General features: G+C 30.0%; 1 protein-coding gene across 1 annotated transcript in view; it reads left to right on the forward strand.

The window, feature by feature from the left end:
- Positions 1-24,556, forward strand: part of LOC145277742 (phosphatidylinositol-3-phosphatase SAC1-like) — an 86,377-nt gene that overhangs the window by 24,890 nt on the left and 36,931 nt on the right. Inside the window, exons 2-10 of the mRNA XM_080129460.1 lie at positions 2,397-2,494; positions 4,170-4,244; positions 4,761-4,888; positions 6,156-6,305; positions 9,370-9,463; positions 10,955-11,142; positions 15,568-15,654; positions 15,773-15,841; positions 19,095-19,174. Coding sequence (XP_079985586.1) covers positions 2,397-2,494; positions 4,170-4,244; positions 4,761-4,888; positions 6,156-6,305; positions 9,370-9,463; positions 10,955-11,142; positions 15,568-15,654; positions 15,773-15,841; positions 19,095-19,174 — 969 coding nt within the window. The remainder of the gene's footprint in view (positions 1-2,396; positions 2,495-4,169; positions 4,245-4,760; positions 4,889-6,155; positions 6,306-9,369; positions 9,464-10,954; positions 11,143-15,567; positions 15,655-15,772; positions 15,842-19,094; positions 19,175-24,556) is intronic.

The raw sequence follows: 24,556 nt of genomic DNA on the forward strand, positions 1-24,556 counted from the left end.
CAAAAAGTTAATAAAACATGTTAAAAAAAAAAACACTTTAACAAGAGTTACAAACATATTTAATTTCCAAAAAGGAAACACAAAAGAAGTGGATTGTTCTTAATCCACAGAGTTTCAAAAGAAATACTTTCCTTCTCATCAGAGGGGAGGAATTAGCAAAATGTGGAATCAGATTTTGCTTACAAAGTATTTAATGAAATTGTAAGTGCGCTATAGAGCGTACTTGCTTTTTCATTTTATGTATATATATATATGTGTGTGTGTGTGTCATCCACATACAGTACTGTTTTGCTGTATAATAGCTCATTAGTGCAGCTAGAGAAGCAACAACCTCAAGCCAGGATCAAAACTATATATATATATAATATATATAGTCATCCCATATATATCATGTGCGTGTTTGTAGCATAAGACATTTTTCTCTCAGATGTTTTGAATACAGTTGGGGGGGGGGCTATAAATCCTACAATGAATAAGTTTTTTTTTTATTTATGTTTTTTAGACTTTACATATCTCCATTTCTTTCTATATATATCTTTTTTCATTCCATATAAAACAAACTTTTCAACAGCTTTTTGAGAAACCTACATCTGTCTCTGAGGAGTTGTTTAGTAATTTTCTGCTATTCAACGAAATATGTGTAAAACGTACTTACTAAAAAAACAAAAGTATAAAAATTGAGTGTGAATCAAATACATCCTCTTGTTCTGGTTTTGCGATGATAAAGGATTATGTATGTATATACTGGGTGTGGACAATACTATAAAAAATGAGAGGTGTTGTCTGAGTATCAAATATGTTTAAATAATAACGATATGGATTTACTAGCATTGATTAGGAATCTTTTTTTTTTTTTTTCTTTTTTTTTATCATTAATCTTACTTTTTTCTGTTCCTTTTCAAATACTCTTTAATTTTCCAGGAACTCTTTTGGCTGTTGTCATAAGTTATCAGTACATATTACTGAACCAATGTCAGCAGTCATTAAATAACAAAAAAAAGAAAAAAAAAAAAATAATTTTTATTTATTTTTGTTCCAAATCTTATTCAGGAACTTGAGTGTAATTTTGTGTGATTGCCTTTCTTCTGCCATTATAACTCACAAGAAGTGGGTATTACCAAATAAAAACATCTTTAAATAATTTTTTTTTTTTTTTTTTTTTTTTTTTTTTTTCAATTTTAAAATAAGAGACTGAAATGGTTTTTCATTTGTTGGTTAATCTTATCAAATAACTCAATGTTCGTATTTATTTGATAATTAAAATTTGTCTAATTTTGGACAACATTATTATTAATATCTACTGTTAATAGGTTAATTTGTTGCTGAATGCAAAAATGGCAGCCATTTTAATTTATATTTGCTACTAATAACATAGCTTTCTTTCTGAAAAATAATCTGAGCAGAATAAAGTATATTTGCAAAGAAATTGTTCTTAATAGGATGGTCTAACATTAAAATGGTTATTTAAAATGAAATATCAATACTTATTGGATGGAAGCCATTAATTACAGACTTTGAGAAATATATACAGCATAATGACATTGACACAGCGGTTCTCATTAGATCAGCAAAGTTAAGCAATTTTGAGCCTGCTCGGTATCAGATAGGTGACCATTTTAGAAATACCAGATGTTGTATGTAGGAGGACATCAATATCTTCCTGCAATAACTGCAAAATCCTAACATCGTCTCCCCTGACCATGGTATGCATGCAACTAGGAACTACTTGTGAATTATATATTTCGGAGGAGGCTGTTTGGACTCACCTATGGTGACTGCTGCTGGCATTTGAGAAATAGACCAGTTCTGCATTATTATATAACTAGAGGTTTTTTACTTCACAGGGGAAACTGGGGAAATGATAAAAATGTATTTAAGAGTAATCAGGATAAATAAAGACCTGGCCAGAGATATGTTGGTTTAGAAGTCAGTTTCTGGAAGACGTTCAATGCATGCCTGCATGTATAACGGATGTTAAACCAATGATGAGGATAACTATGCACAGTGGATTACATTACTAAAGGATGACGTCTTACATAAAAACAATTAAGAATAACTGTGCACACTGCATGACATCACAGTAACAAGATCCACAATGTTTTAGTATATAAATGGGTGGATATTTTATTTCATTTAATCCCAAGAATGGAATGCGCAAAGAAAAATATAATATGGTATAAGCATTTTTATTTCCCCGACAAAGGAAGGATTGGACTTAGTAATTCACTCCATTCGTCTGTTTGCACTTTTCTCAATCATGCCTTCAATTTTTTAAAAAAATTTGCACAAACATTAGTTATGGTAAAGTAAATTTTTCACTCTTGGAGGGGGACTCCGCATGCTCATTGTTTCATTTTTGATTATCCTATAAATTTAAATTTATTTTTTTTTTACAGGCATATTACTTCTGAGAAATTTCTAATTGAGGCTCAAGATAGTGGAGCTCACGAAGTTTTAGTAATTGATCGAGTCACTCAGGAAATTAATATTCAAAGTAAGTGTAATTATAATTTTCTTTTTTAGTATTTTTCTTGCAGATTTTTTTCTTAAGAAAACTTTATTTTTATATGCAACGAATAAAAATAATATTTGCTCACTCAAATTTTCCTCAAAATCATCAGCATTGAATACTTTTCTTACATTTTGAACTGTATTAATTTAAATAGAGATCTTAGGCATTTAGAAAAATACTAGCCTGGGTATCCGGCGTTCCCAGGTGTGGAGGTGTGTGTAAGCGGTTTGGTTGAGCAAAAAAAGCAAACCCAAAAAACATGAATTGAAACAACTCAAAATAGCAGTGAGTACCTATGAGAGCGTAAAAAAAAATAGTAGTAGGCAGGCTTGAACCCATAACGCGCAAGAGGAAAAGGAGTTGATTAAAAATCAAATGGTCTTCTCAATGTACCCACCGCGATTGTGATGTCATGGATGTTCGAAATAACTTGTTTTATGCAACGTCGTTGACGCTAGGCTTGAATGACTTGCAAAAATGTTAAAAAAAAGTGACCCCTCCTTGTAAAAAAAAAACAAAAAAACAGCCCAATTGATGGTTAAAGAATTTTTTTTTTTTTTGGATATTTGTCGTCTGAGACATGGATCTTTGAAATGATACCAATTTTGTCACTTCCTACGTATCTGTCGGAGGTTTTTGTGAGATATACAAACACACACCCACACATTTTGCCCTTTATATATTAAACTAGTGGGGGTACCCACCGTTGCCCAGGTGTGTTGCGATGGTGTAGTAAGAGTGAGAATAAAAAGCAGCCCGGTGAGGAGGGAGGAGGGGCAACAGGGCGGAGAGAAGTGTTAAAAAAAAAAAAGTGGTAGTAAGCAGGCAGACTCGAACCTGTAATGTGAAGGAGGGGGGGGAGACCTGACCTTCATAGTCGATGTCTCCATTGCTCGACCGGAAGTCAAGAGTGTTGAAATTAAGTGAAGTCAGTCCAACAGTGACGATGACTTGCTAAAATGTCAGCGAAAAAAAAAAACTACCCATCCTTGTAGAAAACTCCTCAGTTTAGGGTGAAGGAATTAATGCTTTTGCCCAATTTTTCGATATTTGTTGTCCGAAATGTCCAGCTTCAAAGTGATACCAATCTCGTCAGGATCGGCGCCTCTATCGAAAGTTTTTGCGAGACATACAAACACACACATTTTGTCCTTGCCCGGGTGTTTGGAAGTGTGTGTTGAGCAAAAAAAGTTTTTTAAAGTGGTAGTACGCAGGCAGGCTCGAACCCGTACTGCAAAGAAAGAAAAGAATGTGAAAAAAAAATAAGTGACGTCTTTGCTGTTGCGCCCATCGCCAAACCGGAAGTGGCTGATTGTTTAAATTCGGGCTAGTCAATTGAAAAGAGGGATGACTTTCGAAAATATTGGTGAAAAAAGTGACCACCTCCTTGTAGAAAAGTGCCCGGTTGAGGGTGAAGGAATTAATGTTTTTAGCCAATTTTTCGAGATTTGTCGTTCGAAGGGTCGAGCTTCAAAATGATACTAATCTTATGAAAATCCGTCGCCTCTTTCGAAAGCTTTAGGCATACATATATTTAAACAGACAGGTGAGATTTATATTATAGATGGTGCCCATTTCTACTGAATATTGGGAGTGGGAAGGGTAAAGATGACTCCTACATTTATGATAATGATGTGAATGTTTCTTGTGTTTTTAGTTGGAACCACAATACCTGAAGATGCAACAGTAAAGCCTATTCATGGAATTTTGGGAATTATTAGATTATTGGCAGGTAAGTTTTCTCCATTTTAAAAGACAGCAAATTATATTTTATTTCCTTTTTATAAAAGAACCTAACTTAGTAGCCACAATGGAACTGAAACGCATGTCAAGTCCGTATCCAATGTCAGTAGCTCTTGCATCATTTCTACTGCTGAAAAAAAAAAATTGATATTTGTATATATTATACAGCTGTAGGTACTGAAAAATACTTGTCATATAGTCTTGAATACTGAAAAATGTTTGCTATACAATTTTAAGTACTGAAAAATGTTTGCTATACAGCTCGAGGTACTGAAAAATGTTTGCTATACAGCTCAAGGTACTGAAAAATGTTTGCTATTCTGTTCAGGATACTGAAAAATGTTTGCTATACTGTTCAGGATACTGAAAAATGTTCCCAACATGTTATATCTAAATCAAGTTAAAAATGGTTTCTTCATAGCATGATCTTTCAATGATTTTTTTTATGAAAAAAAATTTTTTTAATTTTTTTTATTATGATTTTATTTTCTCATCTTTTATATAGGTCCATATATTATTGTGATAACGCAGAAAAGCAAGGTTGGAGAGATCAACGGTCATGCAGTTTGGAAAATCACGGATACAGAAATCTATTCATATAAACGCACAAATTTACATCTTACCGAGAAACAAGTATGAAAATATATTGTATTAATTTGCTTGCACTAAAAATACAGAAATATTTTGATATTTTTTTGGTTTTGTTTTTATCTACGATTAAAAGGCTTTGTAAAATAATAAAAAGGTTTTATGAAATTGAATAATATGTTAGTGATATTTTGTGTTTAGAAGGAAGGCTAGAGGTATCTCTAAGACTGAGAAAAAGTAAAAGGCTAAGTGGTAGATTCTTAGTGAACTCTAGCTTCGACATTAAAATTATTACTGCAAGTATCAATTGCCCACACTCTACTACTCACATTTATATACATGCATTGTATGAGATTAACAAGCCACTCACTTCTCTACATTCACCTCTGATATTGCCTTCCATAGTACCTCTCTGGGGACTCTGTTAAAGGCTTTCTTTAGGTCCACGAATACCATATAGACTCCTGTCAGTGCATGCATATCTCTCTTGTGGTTGGTATTATGTTCCTGCCAAGTACAAAGCCAGACTGCATCTGATCTATATAATATATATATATATTTGTCTGTTACATGTTCAATTACTTTCATATATCACAGTTTATGAATTTGGGAATTAAATTAAAGAAGAATAAATAATTGTAGTGGTTATGACCCAACGGATCAGTTATGTCTAGTATATATATATATATATATATATATATATATATATATATAATCATAACCCTAATCCTCATCATGAAAATTTATGGCAATTAAGCTACATAGAATCTTAGTGCTTCACGTCTGTAAGGAGCCGTTGGGCTAAAATAGAATTTGTTGCCTTTTTTTTTTTTTTTTTTTTTTTATGTCTATGTGGTGTTTAGTTCAGCTAGACAACCAATCAGATTCATTTTTATTCCAGTCTGAGTTGAAGTATTTGTTAGCCAATAGCTGTGCTTCACCCAGACACAGGTTTGGCTTATATCTACTTCATTTGCTATTGGTCTGTTTTGTTTTGGGTGGCATACCTTTTTTTTTTTTTCTTTTTTTTTTTTTTTATATGAATGTATTCAATCAATAGTTGAGCTTATCTTAATACGTTCATGCTCAGAATGCTTTTTTATTATTAATATTATTTTTCTTATGCATCTCTACTGATATATTGAGCACTGTTGAAGTAAATATATAAAATCGACACATGAAATATCTCCTCACAGCATTTTATGTGAACATATGAAATAATAATATATATTAGAGTTTTAAAACATTTTAATGGTTTTGTTTTTGTGATATTTAGCCTTAATTGAATAATATTTGCTGTTTATCCTTACAGATTACAGATAATCGAATTTATTATTCGATGATTGAAAATGTCTTGAAATCAGATGGGTTCTACTTTTCTACTACGTTTGACTTGAGTCATTCATTGCAACGGTTGTCAAATACGAGTCCAGATTTTGTGAATATTCCTCTCTTTGAAAGGGTAAGATATTTTTTCATGATTAAAAACATATTTTATATATTTTATTGCATTTATTGAATAACCATTGAAATCAGTATCATTAAATAAATGTTTTCAATTTTAATCTAGGAGTGTGTTTTTATATGGAGAATACAAATGATTATTTCTCCTTTTTAAATCAAAATTTTTAACTAAAATTTAAAACTAAATCTTTAAGAAGCTGATATTGTTATACAAAATTTAAGTATTAATTACACTATTTTGTCCTTGTCCAAAATTCACCCTATATTAAAAAAAGAAAGAAAAATTTGTATGATGTACATACCCGGTGATGAAACGAAAATATCATATTCCAAAAATCACTTAAATTGATCAAGTAGTTTAATTTTTGAATAAAAAAAAAAATGAACAACAAAGGAGCATTTGTTTTGTCTACAATTTTGAAAACAATCTTTTAAAAAAAACAAAAAAAAAGGAGATAATTCAATAATTTAAACTTTGTAATGCTTATAAATTCCTATTAATCGCTTTAAAATAGTTTACTTTATAAAAATAAAATTACTTGATCAATTTAGGATCAATCTATGGTCCCCCCTTGCCAAACTTTCACGAAAACACTTGTCTAGCCAAAACCACTATCAATAATTTCCTACCCTCTTTATCTGTGCCTAAACCTAAATGTAGATTCTATGAACAAAGCTTCTTTCTTAGAACTACATACCTGTGGGACTCTTTCGATTGCCTGCTGACTACAATCTGATTGTTTTCAAGTCCAACGTAAACAAGTTTTAATGAAGCGTCTCCCCTTGCAAAATTCCCACTACTTATGTTTACTGCACTATAATCACAATGACTAATGTATACCCATTAACCCTTATCCTCGAGTGGCCTTCGGGCCTTGATAAATGGTGATTCCTTGGGGAGGGGGGGATATTTTTTAATGATATTTCCATTGTCACAGATTTTTTCTTTATTTTTGTTTTTTTAATATAGAGGGAATTTAGAACAAGAACCCAATATTTCAAAGCAGGTATTTGTAAAGTTTAAAGATTATTAATTATCTCTTTATGATGAATGCATCAAAGACTTTTTTAACATCTTATTCTATGTTTAGTCAACTTTCATGAAAAAAAATTGCTGCTGCTTTTTTATTAGACCGAAATTCAAAAATCAAAATATTGCATTTCAAGCAAAACCAATAGTATCTACTTAATTGTCATGTCACAGTAATTAACATATCCAAAAATTACAAGAAAAAAAAAAAATAAGCGTCCTGGATATGACCTTAAACTATATCCGATGGTGAGGCTCCAGCTTGCGGGTTCTGGGGAGTGTGGAGCCACCCTTTAATTGCCATTGTTCCCAGGTCCACTTTGACCCGGAGTGGTAGTACCTGTTAGGGTCCCAACTATGGGTTAAATAGAAACCGACTTGTAAAAAAACAAATATATTCTATTAAAAAATTTTTCTCCAAAATCACCAGATTCAGCATTAAATAACCTGAAAAGGGTTGATATGCCGTAAAACAACCAACCAACAAAAGATAAGGTAGAAAATAAATCCTTAATAAAAAGTTTTCGAAGACAATTAGCAGAAATTAAGATTTTTCAAAGTTTTAAATAATAATGACCTCCCTTTATTATGATTCATACTTTCTTTCTTTTTTTTTTTTTCGTTTTAGCAAAGCTCAATTTTGGCTGATTGTCTTCAAAAACTATTTTCATTAATTAATTTTCTATTTTATTGTTGTTTGTAATTTTTGGATATGTTTATTACTGGTAGCCTAAATTCACTATCAACCGACTGTAGGCATTAAAAAAGATTTTGTATGAATGACATAATGGAGTTGGAGGGGATGCTAGAAAAATATATTTAACTTTAGACATGAATATGTTCAGCATTGGACATGAATGCGTTTAGCACTCGACATGAATGAATGCGTTTAACACTCGACATAAAGGCATAAAAAAATAAAATTATATTGTTGCGATACCATGGAAGCACCAGAGGAGAATAGGTTTGATAGATTATCAAGCCATCCTATTCAGAAAAAGTAATTATTAATAGACATTTTCACAAAACCTTTCTGCAAATGTGACCCCAGAGATCAGGTGGACACCCAAGTCAGCGAATGTTTATAAATGCAGTTGTCCTCTGTGTATTAAAGAGAAAATCAAATTTCAGAGAGAGAATGACTATCAGTGAAAATACTATTCTGCATTGACTGTCAGTCACTTGTGATAATCATATGTTAAACAATACCATGTATGTTGCTAGCTGAAAGCTGGAGAGACTTACCCATGGTTTGCTCAGTAACCCTATGCTGACGGTGAAAAAGAAAAATCTATTTTAGTTGATCCATCAATCGAAAAGAACACATTTAAGAGATTGTTTCTTCTTGAGGCTGTTTCTCCCCGTATGGCTGTTGAATGTGCCTGAGAGAACAGAATCTTGAATAATTATAGAAAAACCCTACATAATTTCATGAATTCTGATATACTGTTATAACTTACCAACTGCTTACTAGTGCTATAATAATATAATAATTAATATCATTAATCTATATATCTATAAAAGTGAGAATGTGTGTATGAGAACACTTCTCAACCTATATACTCAACGAATTTTCGATCCACAGATTTGAAATTTGGTATATAGGGTATTCAGATATGTAGAAAACTCTTTAATCTATTTTTGTCCAGAAAAAAGGGCTGCTAAGAGGTCAACATTGAAAATTGGTACTTGGGGAGGGGGGAGGTCATCAGATTTGTCAACTGTTTCATGATTGCGCATGTGCAAATCGTTCCTATGACAGCTTCCTTATGTTAAGAATAAGTAGGTTTGAAAACACTTTTTAAAGATCATGACAAGCTGGCCTAGTAGTTATCATACTTGACTCACTATCTTTAGGTTTTGATTTCGATCTTAGCTTGAGTATTTTTTTTTCTTTACTTACAAGAAATACCGGGCAACACTGGTGCATCTGCTAGTATTATAATAGTCCTTTAGCAATTCTGTATAAGACAAGGTATAAATGTGTTTGTATTTTCATTATATTTTTGTGTGTTTATTTCTTGAAATCTAGGCTGATCCTCAGTTTGTATGGAATGGTCATATTATGAGAGAATTTGCTCAACAACTTGAGCTGGGAAAATTTTGCCTGCCTGTTATTCATGGATGTATCCTTTTTTCTCTTGGATTCTTGGACTTTCATCTATATCTATATAAAGTTGAGTTTTTCATTGCACTTACATTGATAACAAAAGCCTACTTTTTCTATTTAAAAGTTATTAAAACAAACTTAATATATTCAGCCATTGGTATGTGAGCTACTAAATAACACTTAACTAATTTGCATATTCCTTTGAAAAACGAATTTCATTAATTCATTTTTTATTGTTTGTTATCAGATGATTGGATTCATTTAACTATCACACTCAATTCTATTTATGCATATTTTTTACATTGTGCATAATTGTGTAGAATTTAGGGTAAAAATGTTCTTGCAAATGCACATGTATTTATATATATAATCTGCAGACATATATAAAAAGTGACCTTGTGTGAATGTGTGTGGAAAGTCTCTACCAAACTCCTCTCTGAAGTTTTAGTCTCCAGATTTGAAGTTTGATATATAGAGGATTTAAACTTTTTTTTTTTTTTTTTTTCAAAATTGAAAAAAAAAGTACAGTTGACCTTAGCAGGAATAAATCAAATAAAGCTGTTACTCCTTTTACTATGCACAAAATTAAACATTCATAGCTTAAAGTCACTTAAGTTTTAACCTTTTCATATACATCTGCCGGTAACTCTGGTGTTAACTACACTGGAGCAATGACTAAGGCTGAAGACTAAACTCTTTAATTTTGATTCTAGCAGATGGCACCCAAGTAATATATTTTTTATATGATTTTTTAAATCATAATTATATATTAAATAATAATCACTAGAATTGGCTCTAGAATAATAAATACAATGTCTGCATGAATTAAAATATAATATTTATGCATATTTTATGACCAGGCAACGCCTGGCAACCTGCTAGCATTTGAAATATTTATCTATTTTTAAAGGAATTTTTTATTAATGTTTTCTTTGAATCATATTCCATATTTTATTATTTGGTACTTTTTCAGAATTCCCCGATGTTAAAAAATAAAAATAAAGAAAAATCTATATGAGGTATGTACCTGTGATGAAATGATACTATCATATTCCAAAAACCACATAACTTGATCAAGTAGTTTCATTTTTAAATAAGAAAATCTAACTTATAAGTAACCAAAGAACGTCCGTCTTGTCTGCTATTTTTTTAAAAAATCTAACAAAACACAAAATGGCAAATAAACTCAACTATAATTTAAACTTGTGAGATTTATGTTGTAATGTGTACGAATTCCCATTAATTACTTAAAAATTATTTCATTTATTTTTATAAAGAAAATAAAAATAACACTACTTGATTAGTTTACGTAATTTTTAGAACAGGATATGTTTTGTTTCATTACATGTACGTACATCATACAGATTTTTCTTTGTTTTTGTTTTTTAATATGGAGAAACTCTGGACAAGCGTAAATTTTTTTTTTTTTTTTTTTTATTAGGTCATTTTGTATGTTCGTTTAAAAAAATAATTCAATATTTATATTTTTCCTTAACTTTAATGCTAGTTTTATCGATAAGATCTTGTACAATTAATAACAAACCTGTTGATTACATTTTAATCTCCCGACGATCGGTGTTTCGAGCTGGCACAAGATTTTATGTGAGAGGACTCGACTCGAAAGGTCAATCTGCCAACTTTGTTGAAACTGAACAGATTCTTTTATTTGATGGGCACAAATGTTCGTTTGTACAGGTAAGAATTTTTATTGTTTTGTACAATATGTTAGAACATTACAACACATAGATCTATTAAGCTAAAACTCATATTCAATATTTTGTTTTTTTTTCCATTGTTATATAAAAATTACAGATTTAAAAATGTTAACTGAAATTTTATACAATTTGAAACGCATAGGTTTACTAAGCTAAAACTTATGTGTCAGTTTTTTAAAAATGCAATATTTTCTTGGGAGCATTGAAGATATTCTATTATGTTGTATAAAATAGAAAGAGAAATACTGAGTGTTACAAATTTTAAAATGTGAACAGCAAAATTCTGCGAGGCAGAAATTTTCCTTTTTATTTATGTCTTTAAGTTTTTTGTGTTTGAAAACTAATTTATATGTAATTCAGAAATTATTTATTGTTTAAATTTAAGTTAATTTATAGTTTGATTTTAAACAAAAATATTAATAAAGTAAAAATAATAATAAAAAGAAATGCGATTCTCACAAAAACATAAGAGATAATACAATCGTTATCATTATTATTATTACTTACTATGAGCTCTTACACAGGTAATCATCAGTGATTACTCATTGATAATAATTGGTGATATTCCCTGGAGTCTAGGTGACAAGTTCGCCTAGATTTCCAGTATTTTCCACCTCTTGATAATTATTGCAAATGAATTTGCGTTATCGCAACAGCCGCTTGCCATTAATTTCACACTGGTCTTCACCAGAATTTGGGTGGAATTCTATTTATTTAACAAATGCAACAGTTAATGTTTTCATAATCGCAAACAAATATGTGGTGATTGAATTGATTATTTAAACTTTTAAATATGTCTATATCAATGTTTTCTTCTTTTTTTTTTTTTTTGAAGTCGACAAATTTTAAAATGAATCATTTGAAACTAATTCCGAACATGCATTAATGATGTAATTTATTTAAAATTTAAATACATTTTAAATGATAACATTTTAAAACGAAAAGTTGTCTTAGATAAATGAAGATTTTAACTGTCCATCCTATAGTCACAATTTTTTAAAACGTAATAAATATATTGTGGCATATTTTTAATTTTTGAAATATATCAAAGTATGTTTAGAAATGGAAAATATTGCATTAATATATATTATTTTTATTGGAATCCTTTGAGATGAGTAATTTTTTTTTTTTTTTTTACTGTTATCCTCATCTTTATAGCTGTTGTTTCACCACGTGTCAGGGCCTGTGGCGCAGTAGTAGATAGAAGCATCGAGTCTGAAGATAGCAGTTTCAATCCTACCTAAGCAGGTCAGAGGATTAGTTGGCCAAAACATGATGAGGCAACAACAACTATGGAAGGCAGTAATTACCGGGGATACAGTTACAAGACTCCGCATTCCTATCTCATTGCGGTTAGTCACCTGAAGAAGGTCAGAGGATGAGTTGATCAAAAGATGGTGAAACAACTGCTATGAAGATGAAGATAACGTTCTGCAAATAATAAGAAAAAGAAAAGTTAATTGCATTAATCATAAATAATAAATTTTCAACAAATAAAAACAAATGTCATGCCTAAGGTTTTACCAACTGACCTATGTTGACTTTCTTATGAATAGAGCTTAAAACATAACCATAACAAAATAATTATAGCTTTGGCATGATGCCATAAATTTGTTTTACGTCATGTTTCAATGCATGAATTCAAATATAAGTGATAAAAAATTAATGGGTAAACATTATCAAAAATGTTTCAAGTATTTTAATAGTCGCAATAATTTATTTTGCTTTAACTATGTATTTTATGTAGTTCTTTCATATACAATCCTCCCTGTAAAGCAAAATATGTGACCGGAGAGAAGGAATTAACCTTGTGGATTTTTTATTTTTTTGTGGGATTGGTCTTGTTTAATTAGATGATTACATTTGATTTTTTTGTTTGTTTGTGGATGGGGCTGCGACTTGGTTAGTTCTAGAGATACGCTTATTTCTTTGTTTTGTTTTATTAGGTGAGGGGTAGAGGTTACCACTCGAACCTAGGTTTAGTACTAAAGTTAAGGAAATTTTTCTTATAGGTGGGCCATTTGGATTCAGGATTAGTAATAGAATAAGTAATTTACTTTCTTTTTTTTTTTTTTTTTTTTTTTTTTTTTTCTTAAGAACTTTTCACCATGAAAAATCTCCCCATTCAAAAAAAAAAAAAAAAAAATGTTCATAATTTATCTCCTATAAAAAAAAATTTTTTTTTTTCGTTTAATTTTTCTAAAAAAAAATACAATGGCACGGATATGATGGATCATTTTATGTTAAATTTCACATGTGCGCAGTTTGGGAAATACAAGAGGAGTTAGTCAAGTTTGGATCTTAATTTCAGATGTTTTTATGATTACCTACTCGCATCCTTGTTTTGACAGTTTTTTTGTTTGGACTAAGTGTTTTACTAATTAGAGTGTTTATGAAATTGTTATGTTATTTTTCAATTCATAACCTGTATTGGTTCAAATTTTTTATTACTCTTCATACTTTTTTTAAAATATAATTTGATTAACAGTTAAGACTTTAAGTGCTTGTATAGTTAAAAGCACAATTTAAAATATAATTTCCTGATGATACCAGATCAGGCTGTCTGAAGATATTTGCTTCCCGAGACGAAACACAGTTAACATTGATGCTTTTTGTTTTTCTATTTACTTTTGCAAACTTAATTATGTTCTGTAAAAACGAAAACGACAAGCAACCTTTTCCCCTTTTTCCCATCTGCCCTTTCTTTTTCTATCGCCCACGCTTCCTGACTGGTTTCCTAACTTAAAATTTACCAAACATTAATGCTGTAACCCTTTTCCCTCTCCCATTGCAAAACTCATTCATGTTCTGCAGGGCAGGGAACAAAAACGATAAAATACACTTTTAAACAACCAAACCCAACTCTACAAACTAGCGATTGAAGATACAAAGAGCTTGAAGAATAAAAATCTTCTACAAAATAACTGGATGCAACATGAATACTATTTCTAAAATATCTGGATTCGGTATTTAATAACCCAAAAAGGGTTCATCTGCCGTAAAACAAAACGACCAAACAAAACTCTACAAATAAATATTTGAAGATATCACACAACTTGAAGCATGTTTCTAAAATAACTGGATTTGGCATTAAATAAGCCGAAAAAGGTTGATATGCTGTAAAACAAAACAACCAAACCAAGAATAATAGTTCAAATAACTCTTTGATATACTTATGTATCAGCTAAAAAATTAATACCCTCACCAAAAATTAGGAAAAATTGTCGAGTAGAAGTTTAATTAAAAGTAAAAATTCAATTTTATCTTTTTCTTTTTTTTTTTTTTTTTTTTTTGGCATGAGTCATCATGAAAGAATAAGATAAAACAGGGGTAGTAGGTGTCCTAAGGAGTTGTGCTCTCAGATAACATGAAAGTCCTTCTTATTTCCTATGTTAAGAATAGTTTTCTATTTAGAAAGCCATTCTTTCCATGGGGAAGAGGGAATCAAAATGATAGATTTAACTCCCGCTTTTGCATAACTCTTCAAAATTATTAATACAATAAAGCTGCAACTTACAATAAAATCTGTTTACTTTTAATTAAACTTCTATTCAATGATTTTCCATAATTTTTGGTAAAGATACTTTTACCTGATATCTATCTATCTACTATTATTTAAAAGGAACTTTGTGTCTGATTTCATTCCCTGTGGACTCCAAAACGGCTGGACCAATTTTTATGAAATTTCACACAAATGTACTTTATGAATCTGGCAGTGTTCTTAGATAGGCTTTGTATCGGAATGTCTTCGATAAGTATCAATAATCGAAAAAATCCGATGAAAGAATGAACAGTCTGATTTTTTATCAAAGTTAACACCTTACACAGCCTAACATAAGTGCATTTGAGAAGTGAAGCAGAAAGGCCCAGTATACAGTTCTTTGATAGGAATGTTTTTGTTTAAAGCAAAATTGAAGCATGATACTTGACTTTTTCATTTTAAACTTTAATTCAAGCCGTTATAAAATAATTTTATAAAATCAATAGTAAGTTCTCTTCAATGCAGTGTAGACTATAATGTATTGTGGACTGTCACTACGTGGAGGCATATGAAGCTTCTTTGGTGCATTGTGATGAGCCCCCAGGAAATCAATCGATATGACTGAAAATTAAGCGATTTCATCGATTTCAATGGCAATCAAAATATGGGAATGTGAAACATTTGTTGATCATCATTCAATCTTAGGCAATGTCAGGTCTCCCTGCTAGTATAAGTATATAAAGAAATTTTTATTTGGAATATGATTTTCATGTGTGATTTTAACTCTATAAACATCCTTTTTTTATTTTTCTTCAGATATATTATTAGAAGTAAATATCGAAAAAGTATTGCATTGTAAGAAAACTATTTTATAAAATACTTCATAACCTTTAACATTTTTTTTTTTTTTTTTTTTTTTTTCAGACTCGTGGTTCCATTCCTTTATACTGGTCTCAACGACCAAACCTCAAATATAAACCAATACCTCTTATAAGTAGTACTGCCAATCATGTGAGTCCAGTTTAGAAAACGTCTTTGCTTTTTATAAATTCATAAAAATGTTGTTTTTCATATTATTTATTTGTTTGTATATCATGTGAATAATTTCATTTATAACTTGTTGTTTCAGATGGATGCATTTCAACAACATTTTGACACACAAGTTTACAGTTATGGGAAACAAATCCTCCTGAATTTGGTATGATTTTTGTATGCGGTCTCATTTATTTCTTCAGGAGTGGGAAGGGTGGTCAATGCGCAGATTTACTTAATGTTTTTCTCTATCAAACTGTCTCTCTGTGGTTGCACTGTTTGTTCTCAAATTGAATAGTTCAAAGATATATACAATATAGATCTGTATTATATGTATGTATATATATATGTATGTAAATTAACTGAAATTTTGAAATACTTTCAGATTACAGCTTGTAAAATTAAAGTCTATATAAATATTACTATCAAAATTTATAAGACAATCCCAACCAGATAAAAAAGAAGCTCAATATACAAAATAGAGCAATATTATAAGTGAAAATTTGGAATTAAATTCGGTTAATTTTTTAAATTTTATGACATTTATTATTTGACAAGGAATACAAAAATTTAAAGTTGTTTTCTTAATCCATATATTTTCAATAAATGATCATCAGAGAAAATGTTTGTTCTTTTTACAAAATAATGTTAATAGATAGTCATAAATGTTGCTATTTAGCATAGATACTGAAAAACTAAAAGATTGTATGAAAATCCTAAAAGAAGCCAAGATTAAAAAAAAAAAAGAATATTCCATAGTGTTGTTAGGTTCAGTGAAGAAATATAAATGCATAATCATAAAATCCAAGGCAATGTGGAAAGAACTAATCCAAATGGAGTTTTTAATGTTCAAATGTATGCATATAAGGTATACGAGACAATCCATAAAACCAGTAAGGTAAAAAATCTATTGCACTGTAATATTCTAACAAGCATACTGTACAAAAGAATTTTCTGAAAAATTTGTTATATAAAGTTTACTGAAAATTTTTTTATACTATTAATATATATTAAAATTGATATATTAAAAATATTAAAATTATAAGCCAATGCAAGAGAGAAAAAAAACTCTGTATGGCCCCATCAAATATTAAAAAATAAATGAAATATAAAATCTTATTTAGACTAAATAGTAATGGTAATTAGGTTAATTGCGGTTACCGTAACCCAGACATTTACATCTGGTTAATATCCAGCCCGAAATGAAATCGAAAGATTAAAATAAGTAACAGTTGGATTGACGCGAGCTGAAAGAGGAGGGGAGCATGTACTCTCTACGCAAATTCACACACGTATACACACTAATGCAATCTTACAAATATGTGTGAGAACTCGGTTAGATATGTACGTATTTTCATGGTTTCAAACATTACAATCAGCAATTACAACCAAATCCTTAAGCTCCCCACCTCCAAAAAGCAAATTTGAATTAACTATAACAGAGCTATATGCTAATACAATATAATGTAAGATGCTAAAGAAAATGAAAATAAATGAAAATATTTGCGTATATCTAAATTTATAATTATAGAAATGATTTTTATAGTTATAAAATCAAAATATATTCAAGCTATATCAATATTCATCTAATTCAATATTAACGTGAAATTAAAAGTTGTTCATATAAAAAAACATTTTCTTTAAAAAAGAAAAAAAAAACTTAATTTTATTAGTTTAAATTAAATTAAGTCAAAAAACGTTTCTAGTAATCAAAAAAAGGAAAGTTAAGTATAAGTAATTTTTACAATAGTAATGAATTCTTTTTATGGTATGTGTGGTTAAATGAAAAAGTTAAAACTACATTGGATTGTTTCTATACAATTGAAGAGAACTAGACTCTAATTATGAGCATTACTAAGAAAGTAATCCATAAGTTCTAGAAACTTGGACTAATTATTATATCATAGGAGATTTTCTACAATGTGATGTAAGGGAAAGCATATAGGGCAGTCAAAATATATGTGGAATTGCAATAGTGGGATCATAACTATCCAAGAATTAATTGGAGTATGAAGTTAGTGAAAAACAAGCCTCAAATACAAAAGTCAGCTGTATGTATGAGTTAATAAAATAAACATGTCAAAGAGAAGGTTGGTTGGTTGGTTGTTTTACGGCATATCAACCCTTTTTGGGTTATTTAATGCCGAATCCAAAGATTTTGAAGAAAAATTTTTTTTAATAGAATATATTTGTTGTTTTCACGTCGGTTTCTATTTAACCCATAGTTGGGACCCTAACAGGTACTACCACTCCGGGTCAGAGTGGACCTGGGAGCAATGGTAATTAAAGGGTGGCTCCACACTCCCCAAAGCCCACAAGCTGGGGCCTCACCACTGGATATAGTTTAAGGTCATATCCAGGACCCCCATTGAGGGACTTTTACCCTCTGCAGGGGGGCAGTCGCGTATTCTAATGCCCCACCGACAGGGCCACAAAGAGAAGGGGAGGAAGACCTGTGCAGAAATTACATTTGTAAATGTAAGCATTTAAACCTTGTAGAGTTCATAAGAGAGAATAGTATTTAATTTGAGATAAAACCTAGAAATTTATATGGAGAATTTTATTATTATACAGTTTTTTCTACAAAAATTGTTTCAGTGGCTATTAAATTTAGCTAGGTGATTTCAAACTAGCTGTATTTAATTTTTTTCATGTTTGCATTGCAAAATCAGTTAATTTTTTTTGTATTAATTTTATTTTCATTTTGAGAGGAAAACAACTTCCGAAATGCAAAGGTTATAAAATTTGGAGCCAAAAGTGTATTATTTTGTTTTTTTTTAGTATAGCCTATTCTATTGAGAAAGGTCGTTCCTAGCTGTGATTTTTCTGACTAAGGTGGTTAGGAAATAACTTTAATTTTTTGTATTCCCTGTCATATATATATATATATATATATATATATATATATATATAACTCCTTACTGGTTATTTCTAAATGTACGTAGATGTGTCCATTTCATTTGTCTCCCAGCATCCTAATCTGTCAGAATATCCATTCTTCGAAAGGATGTAGTTTTTCTAAAGGTCACTAGAATACATCATGAGAAACCATATCAATATTTGAAATCTGTCCATATACTTGGAGATGACCAGTTTTACTTGTATACTGAAAACTACATAAAACCTTTTTTTTTTTTTTCAATGCTGAAACCATTTAGTATAGTCTTATTACTATCAAAAGGCCATAATCAAATGAGCATAGTGAGAAAGTTAGTAAGATTTTAATAAAATTAAATTTTTACTAACATTTGTATTATTTGTTAGAAGGAAGAATATTATGTAAACATTTAATGACTAATTCTTTTATTATTAAAATAGGTAATAAGATTTATTTGTTTACATTATTTGAATAGAAAGAATATAATCATAACTCTTCATCCCACATATTGAAGCAAAATAATAATTTTTTTCTTTCTTAGATTGATCACAAAGGTGCAGAGGATTTGCTCGAGAAGGCTTTTGCTCAAATGGTTGTAAATGCTGGTAATAAAGATATCAGGTATTTATAGTCACAAACTAGCTCTACCTACCCAGTGTTGCTTGTTAAGTTATTTTTGTTTCTTTTTTTACTTTTTCATTTTGGTTTCATTTTTTTTTTTTTTTTTTAACTGTGCTATCTTTTCTTTTTTCTTTCTTTTTTTTTAAATGGAGTTTTGCGTGGGTATCTAGTTTTACCCAGATATTAAAAAATTATAATTCCACATGAATTTTATTGCATACATACATACATACATACCTGTTGTTGCATTTAAAAAAAAAAAAAAAGGCTGTACACCAAAATTGATGCAAATTCATCCAGTATTTTTGTTTTTATAAAATGGAATAAAATAAAATTTGATTACTAAACCATTTCTAGTCAATATTATCAAAATGACTGTTGAATTATGTCCTTTGGCCATTGACATTAATGTTAGCAGAAAATGGTGGATGAAACATTTCACCATTAAAATGTTTTTTCTTGTTTAAAAAATACTTGATGAATTCGTAATGTTTTGTGTACATTTTTTAAAACTTAACACAAGTAATTATTTTTTATAAGCAGTTTTTTATATTGGGGTGAAACTGAATAAGTGCTTGGTTTTGAAAGTTAAATTTAATTATTACAGTATGATTTGATCCTTAAATAGTTAAACTGATTTGTTATAAAACTATAACTAATTTTGTTAGGATAATGTTGTTTCAATCTCTATACACCTATTGGAGGTAAAAAGCTTCTAAAACTTTCAATCTTTTACTACATGAAGATTGCTAGTAATTTTAAAGTCAAAAAGTAGTATTTTACAGTTTAAATGCTTCTCATTTTTTTTTTTTTTTTTTTTTTTTTTCAAATTTGATATGGTTACAAAGTAACTCATTCTTTTTGTCAACTATTCACAAAAGATTAAAATGGCTGACTTATACATTTTAGTGGATTTAATTTTATAATTATTTTTCTGAATAATTTTTTTAAGCTATTGCATTTTTTTATTTCAATAAATAATAGTGAATAAAGCTTATGCTCACATAAACGGTCCCATAATTAAGCTACTTAATACATGAATTCTTATCTTTTATTAACATGATTACCATTAAAAAAGTTACATTTTCTATGAATATAATCCACTCATTATATTTTAATTATATTGAAACTAGCGGGGCCTGTGGAAATTCCACAGAATACTCATTCATAAGTAATATATTGATGTTTGCATTATGTATATGTTCAGCGTAAATAGAGACGCTCTGATATTATTGTAGCTCTTCTGTTAAAATTAGAAAAGTATTTACATAGGCTAGCAGAAAAGTCTGGCATAGCCCAGTCGTTAAGTATGCTTAAATATATTTTAATTCTTGCAGATTTCATATATATTATTTTTGAGTTAATGTTCTATCGATTTTTATATATTATAAAATTGCAATTTCAAAAATAAAAAAATATGACTTGGGTGCATCAGCTTGAATGGAAACTGTAACCGAAACTTATTAAAAAATGTGTGTGTGTGTATGTGTGTGTATGTATATATATATATATATATATATAAACTTGAGATCCTTCAGCCATAATCGAAATCAAAACTTATTAAGAATTCTTGATAAAATTATTTATAAAACAACTAGATGGCTTAAGTACCATCAGCTCTAATCGAAACTGAATCCAAAACTTATGAAGAATTCTTGGTAAAATTATTTATTACAAGAAATGAAAGTACATACCAATGAAATGACCCTGATGTAAGTGTGACACAGAAAAGAACACACGCTATCGTATTAATATATAGACTAGCAGAACCCGTGGAAATTCCACGGTAGTTAAAATCTTTTAAAACACATCAGTAAGAAATTCCTTATTGTTATATTACAAAAATGAACGTATGGAAGCAAGTAGAACAAAGAACTTTAGTTAAAACTTCTATTGAAGGTCAATGCGATCGTAACTGATGCTGTTGATATTGTCAGGAAGTGCTGGTGATGATTGAGGCGGTGACAGGGACGTCGATCAGCTGCTTGGAGTGAGAATAGTAGTCAGTCAGCAGGTTCTTGGGAGTCAGACTGTGAATTTAAAAAAACCTGTGTGACATTGTTGACATCGATTTTGTGCAAGTTCTGATGACCCCAAGTTGTTTAGTATTTCAGGACATTTTGGATTACACGTGTGAGTAATGAATAGGTCACAGAAAACTGCCATTGCATCTTGATGAAGCTGTTGTAGATTCCTAGGACTTCCTGTAAATGTAGATGGTAGAATAACTGGTACACCAGAATAACCATCTTCATTCCTTGATAAATGATCCATTAAGCCAGACTATTGAGCAGCTCTTGGTTGACTTTGATAGCTTTTAATGAAGTTAAATAAGCAACCGTCAACTTTTACATATGCAATAGACTTTTTTATTTATTTTTAATTTTATTCAATGAAGATTTGGAAATTCACAAATATTTTTTAAGTCGAATTATTGATATAGATTTCAATTAATGCATCACAACTTCCTGATAATATAAATAGAACACTTTGAATTTTCTGTACAAAAGTTTTTTCCATAAAAACATTGTAATCTGTTATAATATTCAGATTCTTGTGTGCATAGAAAATGAAGTGTTTCTGTAAAACTTACGAAGTACAGTTAAATTTTGATTTTTTGATAATCAAAATTATGTGAGGTAGGTTGTACCTATCAAATTTATGTCAATGTTATATAATTAAGTAAAGTTAAACAAACTGTACACTACTTTTTCATCAAATTCTGAATTTTAAATATAAGGAAAGCAATTAAAAAATTTTTTTTCCAAAATCAAATTTACATCCAAGTTAATTTTTAGATTCCATAGCTGTTCCTAATTGTTTTCATAACACTTCACGGTAAACATGGTAAAACTTAGTATATGTTACACCACACTTTCTGCCCTGATTATCATCTCTATGCAGTTGCATTACCTTAAATTTCACACTGTACTTAGATCGAGCTCTTGAACATGCCACATACAGCTGACCATGAGAAAATACAGGTTGTTGAAGATATATACCAACCTTATCAAAAGTTTGGCCTTGTGCTTTATTAATGGTCAGTGAATATGCTAATCGTATTGGAAACTGTATCCGATGAAATGCAAACGGAACATTTGTATCACATGGCTTTAACTAAATTCTTGGAATGATAACTGTGGAACCTCTATTAGATCCACTAATTAAAATAGCAATGATGCTGTTTTGATGATATTCTTTTATTTTCATCCTAGTTCCATTACAAAGTCCTTGATTTATGGATAAATTTCGCAGTCGCATTACTATTGCCCCTATTTTCACATTAAGTCAGTGAGGTGACATTCCAGATGGAGTTAATGAATTTATGAACTCGATAGGATAATTTTGAAGTTCAGCATCATCATCGGAGATGTAATCTGTACTTAAATATGTATTTATGCCTCCGGGAAGATCATTTAGAATTTCTATATTTACTGTTAAACATTCTGTATTTTTTGGAGTCATGATGATTCTATTTTCCATTTCTTGAGGGCTGCAATCAAATATTTCTGAGATTAGAGAACCATTACATACCGAATCATCAGGAACATCTATGGCATCTACAGGAACGTCATTAAGACTGCTCGTTAGTGTACCATTACCAAGATGAAGGAGCCATCTAGAAAACTCCTGTTCATTTATGTTAGTTCTGACGTTTTGTGTTAGTTGTAATTGACTGAAATGATGCCACAATGGGCATCTTTTAAGACAGGTGTCTATAATAGATGTAGGTGATCCATGTGGCACTACTGGCAAAATTTGCCTGAAGTCACCTCCAAGTATGAGAAATTTTCCACCAAATATTTTATCGTTACCCATTATATCTTGTAAACATCTATCTATAGCAAGCAGTGCATGATTAGGTATCATAGAGGCTTCGTCTATGATGAATACCTTTACCTTTCTCAAAAAAGAAGCATGCTCTGATACAGGAGAAACGTTACAGACACTGGTTTCTGTCAAAGGTACAGGTAGTTTGAATATACTGTGGCGGTTACAGTACTACTGGAGGTGAAGTAATCATATAACATGTTGAATAAAAAGGTTTTTCCTGATCCGGCTGGGGCATCTAAATAGAAGCAATTGTTGTGTGGGGCTTCTTTTTCAGTTGCCATGACAGCCTTGATTATAGTATTAAAGACCTCTAATTGTTCATTGTTTAACAATTCAACATTAGGCCCATTTGTATTTCAAGTCATATTATCTATTGGAGGATCACCTGTTGGTTCAGGTAAACCCATTGCCTGGCAAGAAGAACCATGCTCATTAAATATTGCTTTTATCAAATGAATAACCATGCTCATTAAATATTGCTTTTATCAAATGAATAACTGGGGGATATGTATATACACTGGCCCCCGCCCTTTGCGGCCCGGGTGACAAGATCAAAGTGTAGTATCTGTTCCGACAGATACTGCAAGCAAAGACCATATGTGGGGGTAACCCCACATATCTACCTTAGTCAATGTAGGGGCAACCCTTCATACCAACAGTTTTTTACAAGCAGTTTTTTATATTGAGGTGAAACTGGATAAGTGCTTGGTTTTGAAAGTTAAATTTAATTATTACAGTATGATTTGATCCTTAAATAATTAATTAAACTGATTTGTTATAAAACTATAACTAATTTTGTTAGGATAATGTTGTTTTAATCTATACACCTATTGGAGGTAAAAAGCTTCTAAAACTTTCAATCTTTTACTACATGAAGATTGCTAGTAATTTTAAAGTCAAAAAGTAGTATTTTACAGTTTAAATGCTTCTCATTTTTTTTTTTTTTTTTTTTTTTTTTTTTCAAATTTGATATGGTTACAAAGTAACTCATTCTTTTTGTCAACTATTCACAAAAGATTAAAATGGCTGACTTATTTATACATTTTAGTGGATTTAATTTTAATCAAATTTTTCTGAATAATTTTTTTAAGCTATTGCATTTTTTTATTTCAATAAATAATAGTGAATAAAGCTTATGCTCACATAAACGGTCCCATAATTAAGCTACTTAATACATGAATTCTTATCTTTTATTAACATGATTACCATTAAAAAAGTTACATTTTCTATGAATATAATCCACTCATTATATTTTAATTATATTGAAACTAGTGGGGCCTGTGGAAATTCCACAGAATACTCATAAGTAATATATTGATGTTTGCATTATGTATATGTTCAGCGTAAATAGAGACGCTCTGATATTATTGTAGCTCTTCTGTTAAAATTAGAAAAGTATTTACATAGGCTAGCAGAAAAGTCTGGCATAGCCCAGTCGTTAAGTATGCTTAAATATATTTTAATTCTTGCAGATTTCATATATATTATTATAGTTAATGTTCTATCGATTTTTATATATTATAAAGTTGCAATTTCAAAAATAAAAAA

The sequence above is a fragment of the Euprymna scolopes genome, chromosome 1 (assembly GCF_053919585.1).
Source record: "Euprymna scolopes isolate OS-2025 chromosome 1, ASM5391958v1, whole genome shotgun sequence".
In the NCBI taxonomy this organism is placed as follows: Eukaryota; Metazoa; Mollusca; class Cephalopoda; order Sepiida; family Sepiolidae; genus Euprymna; species Euprymna scolopes.